Genomic DNA, 14,746 nt, shown 5'->3' with positions numbered 1-14,746 from the left:
ATTACTCCACTACATAGGAAACAGTGGAGGGACAAAGTAAGAAAACATTCCAGGGCATAGTCTCAAATTCAAAACCTCCTGAAAAATATTTACATTTATTCCTGAAACTGTTTCTATTCCCAGTGGGATGGAGAGTGAGACTGAAAATAATCCAGTGATGCTATTCAGCCTGGGGCAATTATACTTTGTATTAAATATTTCCTAATCTTTCTAATGAGAAGCTTAGTTTTCCTTCTATGAAACATACTTTACATACAAACTTTACCTGCTATTGCACAGAAAATTAAACGAATATGTTTCTTTAAAAATGTAATTTATTTCCATTCTGCATTTCAACATAAAACATCTGGTATAAATATAAATGTTATTAAGTTAATTAACAATGTTTAAAAAGTAAGACATATATGGCATCAACATAAATGAAAAAACAGTACATATAATCCCCATAGGGTCTAAAGTGCTGTAATGCTATTGTAGCCCATGGCTAAAGTTAATGATGGCTTTTTAAACTCCTATTTGCATTACTTTTAAAATCTTCCTAAAGCATTTCCTCCATAAGTGCCCTTAGAGACAAGCCCACTTCATGTATTACAATAGAATCATGGTTTTGAATGTTATGTGCATGTGAACAAGTATGCAAGATTCCTAAATAAATTATCTAAATAAATAAAAAACCTGAGTAATTTTTATTGGTTTACTTACATGGTTTTGGTTAAGTGCAATTTAATGTGTGCAGAGTATTCTTTTTATTTAAGGTCATTCTTATAAGGCATGTTAAAATAAAAAAGTAACTATATTGCAAAATTATCAAAGCAAACTATATTTCGCTCCTAATAATGGATTTCATCCATTTGCTGGCTTATTTGCTAAATCGTGTGCATTAAGCTTCGTTACCCTGATCATAATATGCAACTGTGCTGCAGTCATGGTTCTGATAAGTTGCTATATGTTAAGGATTTTGCTTCCGTGCTCAAACACAGCTTGAACAAATTGTCTGAAGACTCTGTCCATGTATGTGCATCTTCTTGGCCACAGTCCTTCCAGAAAACCAATATGGCCTCCACAAGAAGTAAGAATCAAAGCCACATTAGGATTTTGTTTTGCAATTTCTACTGGTATGGCTAAAGAAATAAGGGAACAAAGTATAAGCTCCCATCCCAACATTTCTCTCTCATAACTATCATTCAGTCTATAACACAATGAATGTTTTTGGTGAAGTACAGTTCTGCTGTCAACAGAATGCAGCTTTAAAAGATCAATTTTATGAAGACCAGTTTTGGCAATATAAGTTTTAACTGAGCTATGATGTACAAAAGTCTGGGGTTCTGGGTTGCTAAAGGTTATATTTTCATTTTACATAATTAAAAATAGAGCCAGCCAGAGATGTTACACAGTAACAAAAAATCAAGAATTATGACACATGCTTTATGTAAGGCTTCTTTTTCTGACTATGAAGTCAGAGGACCTTCTCGCTAGTGACGCCCTCCCTTCAGATGTCAAGGAGATAAAGAATTATACAACTTTTAGAAGACACCTGAAGGCAGCCCTGTATCGGGAGGTTTTTAAGGCTTGATGTTTTTATTACATTTTTAGATATTTTGTAAGCCACCCATAATTATTATTATATACCCTTTATTGGTGCAATATTTGGCGACTTGTGCATTGAGTGGAACACCATAAGAAAATTACACTCCACACCCAGTTCTGTACTAACTTCTCATTCTGTTTCGGACACAACTCAATCGCAGAGGTCAACCAACAGCATCTTCTTAAAAGGGGAAAAAACTTACCATGGTTTGGTGAGAAGACATCATCCATAGCATTTAAGCACAACACTGGAATTCCAATTCTCTTCAGTCTACGGCATGGACTAGCATCTGCATAGTAATCCTCAATTGTAGGGTAGCCAAACATGACTGAGGTGAACTGCTTATCAAATTCCCTAATGGTCTTAGCCTGAAGTACAGAATTCAAGTAAAGGATTTATGTAAGTGTTAGTAAAAATAAAAACACGAAGTGAAATACAAATGGCTAACCCTCATACCTTCATGACAAGGTTCATATTGAACAGCTTATCAAACATTTCCCGGTGTCTGTAAAATAAATAGAGATCTGAGAGTAACCACATGAGCAAAAATAGCCGAAGATGACAGCTTTCACTTGGGTACTGCTTCCTTCAACACACCATAACATATTTGACATGACTGGCAATGAACCTGAATTGCATGCTAATATATTATGGTCTTTCACAATGGATGTGAGGTTGACTCACCTAATAATTGAAGATTGTAGACAGCTGGTTAAGTAGTAATTAAAGAGAAACCAGTTCACTGGCTTTTCCAGTGAGTCTGCAGATTCAAAAACATTCCATCCTGCTGAAAAAATTGCAGCTGCCTTCAGTGGTGTTTCTCTGCCAGTTTTGCCCAAATAATTTAAAAGGAGCATGCTACAAACAAGAGATAAACAAATAGGTAAAAAGAATAAATCACAAATGAAAATACCTCAGTCCTAAACATTTGTAGTAGGAGATGAAGCGCTGAAACTAGTCAAGGCAATACTAGCCATCATGTGCATGGCATTGTGGGGCCAAACATTTTAATATGCTTCCATCATGGCTTATGATAAGGATAATAACCTTGAAACTTTCAACCAACTAAATGAAAAGTTTACCTGAACTCACTGGATTGATATCTGACTCAATCTGAAGAAAGCTGTCGTGGGTATTAGCGTATGTGTGTTTTTCCCTGAGTGCTTTGGATATATTATTGCAGTATTTCTTGCCCAAACTCTGTTTGGTAGTCAACAATATTATACCCACAAGTAGGGACCTATGGAAAAAACCTCATGGAAATGGAGATGCAATTTCTGCCTACTTCCTGCTCCTCCCACAGTTTGCCACACTATACTCCACACTCTCCCCAATATCTCCACCACCTCAGGATCAATTTTTCAAAGGCACTGGGGTTACAGTGTAAAGGAACAGGAAGGACAGCCCATTCTACAGGCAAAAGATAGATCACAGCCAATCAGGGGTTTTTGTTGTTGTTGTTGCTTCTAACATTAGTGTCAGAAGCAATTTTTGTCATTCCTCTGGGGCCATTTTATGTGTAAGGTTGTGTATACAATATAGACTGTATGTGGCAAACATTTTTGCTTCCCTATGATGTCTGAAAAGGTCTTGTAAAAGTTTTTAGTGTTAGCTGGGCTGGTGCCGCTCTTTTGAAGAACGACAAAGACTGGATAAGGATAAATGTGTTCCAGTTTACAGCTGATGGTTCATATCCACAATAAAACAGATAAAAATGGAGGGGAAGAAAACATTTCTTTGCTGCCTCCCTTTTATACAAATCTTTTATACAAGTTTTATACAAATTCTTTAATAAACAAACAGACTAGTGTACAAGGCTTTTGATTATGTGTTTATGTCTTAGAAGTCTCCTACTAACAATAACCAAATCCCTAAGGAATATAAACAGTTACACAGAGCTGACTGCCTCAGGTAAGCAGCAAAGCATCTCTCCCTCATGGTACTATAACCCTATGAAAATGACTTGTAAACCAACTGCCATAATCAAACCCAGACAAGAAGGAATGTGACTGGCCCAATACAATAAACGGTATCACAAAATGTAGGTCACATCCCATGATTCTGAAGACTGGTTACATTAATCATATTAATCATATCCTACAATCACACAAGACGTATATAATAATAAAATACTGATTACTATCCTGCAGATGCCTTTAATTCAGGTCTGAGGTTTATAAATAAAATGCTGCTTAAATGTTCAAACATAGCTCCCACTAGTCATATGTGCCAATTATTATCACTTGTTTTCTGAGAGCTACCATCAGTTCCAGCAAATAAACTTGTTATGGTAAACAAAAGCATATGATGTGGAAGGTTCAATGAGAAAAATCACTCTTCCCCTGTAAAACTCTCTTTCAAGAAGAAGTAGAAACATGATGGAAAATTAGACTTAGTACATTTCCCATGGAGTCTGTGCTGTGTATGCAGAATCTTTATTGAGGGCCTTTGCAAATTGGTTTCTAATGACCACAGAGTTACACTACTGGGATTTATGTTGCATAAATACTTACCCTCCCATAGAAACACCTGCTGCCATCAACGGAGCTGAGGAGTACAAGTTGTGTACATAATGAATAACGGTTTCCAAATCCTCTGTATTAGCAGCACAGTAAGTCCTTGGGGTCTGTAAGAAACCAAAAGTGGGAAAGAGTACAATAAACATTTGTTTTGCCTTTCAGCCAAGGCCAACGCAGCACCAGGTTGGTTGATACAGCAATATAATACAAAAAGATTAACACACGAGCCAATGACATTTGTAGAAGTTATGATATTCAATGAGGTAAGATTTCAAGTGCATTCACTTTTAGTATTAATAGCAGCACTACTAAAATTTTACAAACTCCCTCTCCCCGCTACACTATAACTTTTGCAAAGCAATTAAATCCTACTAAGCTCACAATATGTTAAGGAAATGTATTCTACAAAAGATGTGCATTTGTAATTAGGCTTAGGAGCCCAGTTACAAATCAGTGCACACAGTTAGATGCAATAACTGTTGCACTGGTGTCCAAAGTTGATTGAGAGTACCGTAACAGCGTACAGAAGCATAGCAACACTGGCAAGAGCCATCTTCACTAAAACCATTGTGCACAAAGTTCTTGCACAGTGCGGAATTGTACAGAAAAGGAGCATGTGGGTAACTCATCTGTACCACTTCCTAAAGGCACTTTGTACCACAACCTAGGATAAACCAATAAAAGCTTTCAGCTGGATCGCTGCTGCCATAGCAAGGTAGCATAGACCTGCCCCACTTGACCTGTGGAACAATGAAGTTGTAAGGGTGCTGACGCCTACTGCTTGATATCCCATGATGACTTATTATAATGGTCATATAACATGATTTAATATTTAAACAATGTGCTTTTTTCTTTAAAGCTCAAAATATTGCAAACAGTCCTCTTTAGGCAAACTTTTAAAGCAAGCCACCATTATTATTCTTACTATGCAGATGGCGGGGTGAAGCTTAAGAGGTATTAGATCCTAAAATAACAAAGAATCTTGTGGCATCTGAAAGGCAAGCAAGTTTATTATGCTGTGTTTTCAAAGAATTTAGAGCTTAGACATTAAGAGGGAAACACAGGCTTCCATACACTACAGGAGGCACTTGAACATCCGGGGGGAATAGAGCATGGATACCCCTTCCACACCCACAAATTCTCCCCTATAAATGCCAGAAGTGTTTAATTTTTGGGCTCTGCCTGAAACAAACAAACAAACAAAAAATGAGTCAAGCTGAAGCGAAGCCGATAGGAGAGGTGCATGCAGGTGGATAATATGCAGATTCAGGGCTGATTAACTGCCTCTTCCTCTTTAGTTTAGCAAATGCTGGGTTGGGACACTCAAGCCTAAGCAGTGAGTCCACGGCTTAGCTGAAAATTGAAATGAAGACCTACTGCTAATAATTGGCATTCGATGGGTTAAACCCACACCACTACTTGTTGTCTCCATTGCTCTGCCTTCTTTTCCCTCTGACTCCATCCATCACAGTCCATTTCAAGATGAACTACAAAATCAACAAAATTTGGAATATTTCGGCACAGCATTTTCTTTTTAAGGGTAGTTTACGTACAATCTATCTAAAAGGGAACTGTGCTCAGTGCAGATGTGTGCGCAGAACAGCCTCTGACTCCTAAGTAAAAGGGAGGAACCTTGATTTTCAATGCAATGACTCTTCAGACTGGCCCCATTAGATGTTTTAGGCTGAACTCTACACTTGCAATTTAATACTCGCTTACTGAACTCAATGGGAGTTCTGCCTGCCGGATAACATTAATAAAACAGCAAGGCTTACTTCTGAGTACACATGTATATGATGGCACTGCTGTTTTCTTCCACAAGCTAAACTCCCAGGTAGCAGAGATGTTAAAATTTCAGCTTCCTTTAAATTATTTAATTAGAAAAAAACTCTTAATTTGCTTGGCAATATGCAGTGCAATTCTAAGCATGTTACCCCAGAATTTCCATTTGGTTAAATGGGGTTGATCACCAGGAAAGTGTGCCTTAAGCCACAGTCCTCTGCATGCTTAACTAGAAGCAAGCCACACTGAACAGAGTAAACGTGAGTAGCATTGCACCATTAATCTTCTGGTATTTTATTTGTAATTTGGTTCTTTAAAAATGCATTGTTTGCCAAAAGGAGGGAGTTTATTTGTGCTCTGAGGATTAAGATAACTTACTTGCATGTGCCTGTGCTTGTCTTAACTCATTTCTTGTTTATCGCTTCAGAACCATTATGACTGGATTTTATATCATTATGCTAAAAATTCTACACTGGACGAGTTACAACTGCAGCTGTTTATAGGGGAAAACAGCCTTTTATTGCTAAAACAGGCAAAGCCGATTACATGGCATTTCACAAAGTACAGCTAAACAAAAGATCTTTTCACTTCATCTGAAATATAATCAAAAAGGGCTTGGTGTGCCACAAAACTGCTTTGTACATTCATCTCCAGAAGTATGCTGAAAATGGATTCTCACATTTCTTTCATTAAGAGAATGTATTATTCATACTTTGAAACTAGCACGTTAAATGTGTAAAACTCTACACTGTGTTTCACATGCAGAAATCCTCTCCAGAGGCTGGCAACAGCTGTTATATGACAAGACCAAGACCTTAATCATTTATATAATTTCTCACTGACTCCTCATTTTTTGGGGGGGAAACTTCTCCATCTTCTTAGTTGCTACTGGGGGAAAGATAAATAAATTTATTTCACTTTATTTATTAAATTGCTATACCACTCTTCATCTGAGAATCACAGGGCTGTTTACAGTATATCAAGCCCGCATCTTAAGTGCATTTAACTTGTGCACATTCAGCTTTACACACATGGCAAAAAAGGGATGGAAAAGAAGTTCTGGGGGGAATGACTTTGGCAATCTCATCCACCATTGAACCATTGAACCCAATGGGTTTGGACTAGACACAATTTTGGCTTTAGGCGCAATCCCCAGAACATAACTCCCACATAAATTGTGGGTTTATTGTATGAAAACACAAAAATACATAAATCTGAGGTGGTAGTAAAAGAGACATCTTTCAAAAAGGATATGGAGCAGCAATGGTACGTGAGCTTGACCCTTTTATCATCCCCCTCTACAACCTCAGCCCACAGCACCTTGTAGCTTGCAGGGATAGGAAGGATGCACTGAATGTGCATCTCCACGCCTTCTGGGGAGGCAGATTAAATGAAGGAAGGAAGAAGGACCGTGTGGACTTATAGGGTACCTTAAATCCTCGCAAACCCTAAAATTGTTTGGTCACTGATCCGAACAAGTAGGGAAGGCTGCTTCTGCATCTCCACATGCTGCCTTCAAACCTACTTCCAGAGCTGGCTTTAGGTTTTGGGGTGTTGCAAAAGTTGCCCTTGATGAGCTTCTCCTTACGCTTGAGTGAGTATCTCATCTCTTAGAAAGCCAATGGGTAAGTGAACATGTAGGCCATAGTGAGGAGCAGCAGTCTCTGTTTGTTCACCCACCTGCCCTCTCCCCCTCTGGAGAGAAGTGGGATTGGGTCCACTGGCCCGTTCGTCACCAACAGTGACCAAGGAGCTGCTCCCTGTTGTCACCACTACTTGCACACTTTGGGTGTGTGAGTGAGTGAGGAGCGATGGAAGCAAGAATGTGCGGACTGGCCCTCCGTACAGCTGCCTTGAGGAGAGAAAGCAAGCAACAGCAGTAGCTCCTCCTCCTCTTTCCTACCATCACCATTTAAGTAAGCAAGCAATCAAGCAACAAGAGAAAGTGACAAGGAGCAGCTTCCATCCTCTCCTTCTGTGAAGCGAGCAGGAAGAGTGGCAAGGTCAGGGATCAACTTTGGGCCCTTTTCAGCATAGATCTGAAGCCTGGCAGCTGCCTGAACATGCCAGACCTTGACACTAGCCTCATCTTGCCCCCAGCAAAACAACCACCAGGCCTTACAACTCAACACCACCTATTGCAGTAAGTGATAGGTAGAAGTGCTTCTACATTCCGCTTCTTCCTCCTCCTGTCAAGACTCTCGCAAAGGGCCAGCCTGGAACTAGTGTCTCCTTTGGCAGCTGTCCATGCCTACTTATGGGGGTTCGCTGCACAAACCTCCAGTAATGTTTCAATTGAATCTACAAATCTGGAAGTCCTTATTTTGTTTTCCAAGTTAGATAAATTTCTATGTAGGTAAATCATTTAGTAGATTAATTAAACGCAATTAAAACATGAAAAATTACTGATTAATTTAATGAATGAGTGAATGAATGAATGTAGATTCCTTATTTATATGACATTTACTTACTGTTTTATTTTCTTATTTTTGCATTGTATGAGATAAAGAGGCACAATTGTCAATGAGGAACAAACCCTCCCAGAGATGGAATTAACCATAAATTGCTTATGAAGTGTTGCATGCTTGCAGGTATTCGCACCCATGCTATATGCTAACATTATGGTTGCTCAGTATTCTTACTTAATTTAAGAGCAATTCTTACCAAGAGATTTTCACCAGCAATTCCTCGATAGTTTAAAACCACACACCTTTAAAAAAACAGAAGAGCACCGTTTACCAGAACTGTTAACCTGTGTGTTTTTGGATGTGAAGATCCGTACATTTCAAAGCTGCTCCAGTTTAAAAATATAGAGTTGCCAATTATTCAAAACAGGGACATCAACATACACATTGTTTTGCACAAACGTATGACATATAAACAGGGAGTGTGTTAACGTGGCGGGAGGGTGAGTAAAATGGCAATGCTTCCTCACTGTTGAAAGGAATGTTGGTATGGAATTGGGATGTAATAGTCTCTGCCTCTACTGAAACAATCCTTTGAAACAATTCCCATCCCCAGGTGGGGAAGGGCAAGTTCCCCTCACTGGTGAAAGAAACCTTTTTCTCTCCCTCTCCCCTTTCCTTTCTCTCACTGTGATGGATTTGGCTTGGTGGACATTCATCACAGAGCTTACATCCTCTGAGACCAATTCCTTCCCTCCACATAAGCTTATGCCTGTGTGGTGATAGCTTGGACCATTGAGGGCAATGTGAATACACCACCCTCTGCACACACACACACACACACACACACACACACACACACCTGCCCTGTCTTCCACACTCCTGTATTTAGTTTCTGGGGTGTCTGAACTACACAAGCAGAGGTATTGGTTGATACTGACCTTTCCCTAAGTGTTTCACATACATAACCTCAGTAAACCTTGCCAAGCACTTTATTATTATGATGATGATGCTCTTGGTGCCAATGTGTTGGCAGACTGAAGCTAAGTAACAGTAACTTGCCTAGGTCCACTAACAGAGTTCATGAATGGTCAGATTTCAGCCAGGGACTTCACAGCTCATATTCTTTGCCAACATGCTAAAGGTAGTCACCAGTTCTTTACCCTAGTCAAGCTAAGTCTGCATGGATCCCTGATTGAAGTCTCCCAACACATCAGGAACCATCTCTGAGATGGTCTGCTGTAGTGGTGGTGGAGACTGGAAGTAGGTCACGGAGACAGCTACCAAAGGAGCCTCTGGCAGATCTGGTGGGTGGAAAGTCAGGGCCAACAAAGGGATGGAAAGTGTCTCCAAGTGCTCTCTGTGCTACTCCTCTACCCGCTACATATGACTGTGGCTTCCTGCATGTGCAAATTTAATCCGAGTGGTTAAAACAGAAACATTAACAAGCCAAACTGCTTTTACCTGTAGCCCAGTGTTTTGCTCTCCTGAATCATATGGAGAATGTAGGATTCCTTGCTAGTTCCCGTGAGGCCAGGCAGCAAGAGGATAGTGGGTCTGGTGCTGGAATCTGGGTAATGAATGCTATCATGATTGTCAAACCAGTCCAGTGAAATCTGCCCTCCATCGGTTGCTGTAATAAGCTCACTGGAAAAACCAACAATGATTAGCTTTGCAAAAACAACAATAAAGAAAAAAATCACTCTACCGCCTTCACTCCCATTCATTAATCAGATGTTTCACGGGTGGACATAGGGAGTAGGAGAATGGGAGAAAAGAGAGGCCCCACCTTAGGACAACTCCTCAAGGTATGCAAGAAAGTTGTGCTGTTGCTTAAAAAAATGGGGGGGGGAGGTCAGGGCTGTCATTCACACTGCTTTCATGCTGTCTCAAAACATTGGCAGCAGAAAATAGCAGGCAGGCATGAGGCCTCAACCAGCTGGCTGAAAGACAAGGCACAGCTGGCTACTTGCTTCCTTCAGCTTGGGTCTTAAAATGGGGAATGAACCGGTCCGGGATAATATGCAGCTAAGAGCCCAATTCTCTTTGCCAGATCCTTTAAACTATGGCGTGGAATGCCCCTTGCAATGTCAATAATGGCTCAAGTCAGGAGTTAGCCTCAAGCCATGCCCGTAGGTGCACGATGTCACAGCCCAATCTCCACAGGAAACCTGCTGAAGCTCTTCTCAAGTTGTCAGAAGGATCAGTGGCAGTTGTTAGAGTAGCAGGTGCTTCCTGGTTTCCTGAAACTGCATGTGCTGTCATTAGAACTGGCCTCATGGAGTCAGCCAACCTGATCAAATCCACACAAGGAAACAGGTTTCCATGCATAGATCATTGGCTAGATCAAGAACAGTAGGCCTAAATCAGATGTGCTCTAACTGGATTACACTGCTTTTTGTGGAAGATGCGTTCAGATGCACTTTCAAACATGCTTCCCTCTCCAGAACATGAATCCAAATGCACATTCAGCTGAAAACCATGAAGTGCAGACAGAGAGCATCTGCATTCAAGCATGCATGTGGATGTGTATCCAGTTCACGCATGCAGGTCAAGGTCCATCAAGTGGACTCCTTGGTTAGACTAAGGTGAGTAAGCACATATAGGGATGGAGAGGGAGGTAAAAAAAAATCTGCTTTGCTTCTCTGTCTGCAATTCTTTAAAAAATGATTGAACATCTTTCTATATGCATTAATTTAATGTACAGTAGCAAAAAAGGGCAACCAAGGTGAAACTATTAAGTCAGTTCTAAAAACTTACTGCTGCATAAGCAGAACAGTGTGAGCAAACACATGACTAAGATACCAAAATAAAAACATCTGTGCTGCTTCTGTCTAGCAGCTGCTGTGTACCACTACTGAGGAGCAAACATCTGACCAATTTGCTTAAGTGCAAAAGCTCTGAAAAGGAAACTTAGTAGCCAGTTTTAGGTCTGCTTTCTCCAACAGAATACTGTATGAACTAAGTGTGTGGGAAAAACTTCTGTTGCCAAGTGGGCTCTTGATACATAGCTCTTTTGCACCCACATCCCCATTAACAATGGAAGAGCCACTTATTCCCATGCTAAATAAATATCAGAGACCCCTTAAATAGAAAGTAAAACTTCCCACTTAACTGGAATTACAGCAAATTCTCAGGGATCCTTAGAAAATAGACGGCCTTCCACCAGTCTGGTGCCTTTTCCGAGCCCAGAGGTTTGTCATGTGCATACAGCCTAGCTCTTCAGGATACTGGAATTGCCTCAAAGACACTATCTACAATAACATATGATGCTCAGAAGTGTGGCCAGTTCTCATATATGTATGAATACACTTGCTCCTTCAGAAGTTACCTTCCACATGTTCCATAATGGTGTGAAGAGGGGTGGGGCAGGGCAATATGTGCTGCCCCCATCCCAATGACTCCACTTGTACCAGCTTTGCCGTCAGACTTCCATGCACCCCCATGGGCATTTTGGTTGAATGCACACAGGCTCGTCTATGCAATGTGGAACCTGTGTGATTGTGAATCCTGACTGTGCACATTCAGCTAAATGTGCATAGGTTTTCCCCTTCAAGCTGACCTTCCACCCAACACATGTGGAAGGCAACTTGTGAAGGGGCCTAACGTAGCACAGTACACCACACTAAGATCTTATGTTAGAGGTAACAGTACAGAACCAATCTATAAAGAATATGATTGAACCTTCATAAATAATTCACAGAAGAAAGGTTTCGAAGGACAGAGGCACTTACTTCCGGTATTGCACAGATGGTCGAGATGTGATGAAAGGGCGAAGGAGAGTCTGAATACGGCCCTCCCAGCACCACACAGTGGGATAGTATGTTTCTGTCACCACGGGGCAATGGTCCTGTAGGAAACAGGATAAGCCTTTGCTGCCAGTCACCAGCTGAGGTTTCTAAAGCGAGAAAAAGGCAAGTGTGTTGGCACTGTGTTCAATGTGACTTGCTCCTAGGTAAGTGAACATCGTACTCCAGTCTTACATTTATTCATGGCTTTGGTGGAGCAAGATCCATTCTTTGCTCAAGCTATTCCCCTCCTTCAGGTTCTTCCTAACAACTTATTTTCACAGAACGTTCTTCCTAATTTACTGCAGCCTCACTTTACATGCCCCTTCAACACTTCCTAATTATACAGAAACCCATCCCGCCAATTGTATTATTACAGACATGGTGTGGGCCACCTGGGTAAAGCTCAAGCCATGGTTTGGGGCTCTGATCTAGAATGTGGCAATGAGAGAGGACCTTTTCTGGGCTGCAGCCTGGAAACACACTGCCCCTTTGGGTTCAAATAGTCCACACTTACCATTTTCTGCCAGTGTAGTTTTCTATGCTGACAGCCTTTTGCTGCACTCAGTTGAATTGTGAATCCTGAAAAACGCCTGTACGACTCATGAGTTTGTCACCATGAAATGTACTTTTACACAAACTATTTGAGGTGTTGTGAAAGGATAGGTCTATCAATGTCTACTAGTCATGCAGCATACAGATGCAACCCCAGGTTCAAAGACAGTATACCTCTGAGTATTCCTTGCAGAGGAACAAGAAGAGGAGAGGAGCTACTGCCTCCCTGCCCTGCAAATGGAGGTTCCCTGAGGCACTGGGTTGGCAAAACAAGGTCCCTAACTAGCTAGACCTCTTGTCTGTCTGCTCCAGCTGGGTTCTTCTTGGGAGGCAAAAGTAAAACTATGCACATCCTGAAGGAGACGTCAACTCCTCATGTAAAGTGTGATTGTTTGTATAAAATAGTGTATATAATTCTACATGTTTTACCCCAGGTTTGAGATTTCACTTTTTGTTCCCTTCCACCTTGCTTTTCACCTGCAATATGCGCTGCGCAATCCCGAAGCACCAGGTTGCCCAGCCAGCAGGGAACTCAAAATCAAACTGACCTGCATTTCACTCCTTCCCAGTGAAAACGAAAAGGGACCCCCCCCGCCCCTCAAACTAGCCCAGCAGCCATCGGCCTGCAATAGGGCGCCGCGCGCTGCAAAGGCTTCCTCCGCCGCCTCTGCACCCGAGGCGAGCCAAGGACAATAGCCCTGCTTATTTCAAAGATGGGCTTAGCCTGGCGCTGACCTCGGCTGGCCTTTTCCGCTTCCTGCGGCTCCCTTCTCCATTGGCCGGGGTCGGGCCCGCTTCCCCAGGGACGCGAGAAGCCCCCCTACCTTGGCGATGCTGCTGAGGTAATAGCAGGCGTAAGCGGCCCCGAAGCACAGCACCAGGGACCACCCGACGCCGGAAGCCAGCAGCCCCTCCCGGACGCGGCTCTCCAGATAGAAGGACACCCCGCGGGTCAGCCCTTGCAGGTTCATCTCTCCAGATGTCGCCGCCGAGCTGCGCGGCCGCAGCTTACATCACAGCCCCGGGGAAGCGCGCGGCACGCCTAGGATGCTGGTGGTCTTGCTGCTGCTGCTGCCGTCGAGGCTGAGCCCAAGCAGGATAGCGCCCCCTCCGGAAGGATCCGAGAAAAGCAGCCACCTGCAGCGGCTGCAGCAGCACCAGCAGCAGCAAGAAGCTCTCCGCCTCCGTCGCTGCTTCGCCACAGGGCATAGCAGGACACTCTGCTCCGCCCTCGCTCCCCCTTCTCTCCCTGGGGAGGATGGGTGGGCATTGAGGCTGGAGCCGGCCTTCTGGCAATCGGCAGGACGGGGGAATTGATTGGCCCTCCTTCCTCTCTGTGCAGACCGACCTTTATCCCGATTGCAAACGTTGAAGCTGAATTGGGGGTAAGCTGCTCGTGGCAACCAGGCCGTGACGCTCGTTATCCGGACACTATCCGTTTCCTGGTGACGTGGCTCGATCGGCCTTTGTTGCGGAGGCCACACGCTAAAAAAACCCCCGATATTGGCAGCTACTGGAAAGACCTCTGTCCAAATATTAGCTTTGATGCTTTTGGTTATTCTGAACATTGAAATCAACGTGTCTGCAAGAAGTTGCAGGGTTGCATGGCTGATCTCTTCACGGATTAATGATTTTCAAATCCCATTTTCAGTACTGTCCGTACCTTTCAGCTATCAGGATTTGTGGCAGTCTCACTGAAAGTACCATATGCCTAACTATTTAATGCCTCATTTATCCATTTAGTCCAGGACTCAGATTTTTACAGAAGCAAACCAGATGGCTGCAGGAATCCCCCAAGCACGTAGGAACATGGAAAACGCCTTATTTAGAGTCAAATTTAACTCCATAGGCATCCACTGTAGGTATGGTCCATCTGGCTCAGTATTGTCCACAGGGCCAATTGGCCAGAGCCAACTGTGGCCAACTCTCAGGTGGGTAGGGCTGTCAACATGGAGTCCTCCACACATTGTGGCTCAACACCCATCAATTCCAGACAGAATGGGAAATACAGTACAGTGGTACCTCGGGTTACATACGCTTCAGGTTACACACTCCACTAACCCAGAAATAGTGCTTCAGGTTCAGAACTTTGCCTCAGGATGAGAACAG

The 14,746-nt window shown here is 42.5% G+C and overlaps 1 protein-coding gene across 2 annotated transcripts; it reads right to left on the bottom strand.

Annotated features, from left to right (window-relative positions):
- Positions 1–296: 296 nt before the first annotated feature.
- Positions 297–14,408, bottom strand: ABHD3 (abhydrolase domain containing 3, phospholipase). Of its 2 annotated transcripts, XM_053396412.1 has the most exons (9): positions 13,462–14,408; positions 12,029–12,192; positions 9,759–9,941; positions 8,554–8,599; positions 4,102–4,214; positions 2,273–2,446; positions 2,045–2,093; positions 1,791–1,956; positions 297–1,121 (listed from the first exon to the last, which is right to left on the bottom strand). In XM_053396412.1, the coding sequence occupies exons 1-9, from the start codon at positions 13,606–13,608 to the stop codon at positions 943–945; spliced, it is 1,221 nt and encodes a 406-aa protein (XP_053252387.1). In that variant the 5' UTR covers positions 13,609–14,408; the 3' UTR covers positions 297–942. The 2 variants fall into 2 exon arrangements, with proteins under 2 accessions (XP_053252387.1, XP_053252388.1); XM_053396413.1 differs by lacking the exon at positions 13,462–14,408 and having other exon boundaries at positions 9,759–11,548; positions 12,029–12,111.
- Positions 14,409–14,746: the final 338 nt, after the last annotated feature.

Source organism: Podarcis raffonei, chromosome 7 (assembly GCF_027172205.1).
Source record: "Podarcis raffonei isolate rPodRaf1 chromosome 7, rPodRaf1.pri, whole genome shotgun sequence".
NCBI lineage: Eukaryota > Metazoa > Chordata > Lepidosauria > Squamata > Lacertidae > Podarcis > Podarcis raffonei.
The sequence above is the reverse complement of the archived record's forward strand: the minus strand, read 5'-3'. Positions and strand labels throughout refer to the sequence as shown.

Excerpts from the sequence above, each read along its gene's own strand:
- ABHD3 (XM_053396412.1), bottom strand. The coding sequence starts at position 13,608 with ATGAACCTGCAAGGGCTGACCCGCGGGGTGTCCTTCTATCTGGAGAGC. Across the intron at positions 12,193-13,461 it reads ACCTCAGCAGCATCGCCAAG|AAACCTCAGCTGGTGACTGG; the intron begins GTAGGGGGGCTT and ends TTCTCGCTTTAG. Across the intron at positions 2,447-4,101 it reads GCAGGTGTTTCTATGGGAGG|CATGCTCCTTTTAAATTATT; the intron begins GTAAGTATTTAT and ends TCTTGTTTGTAG.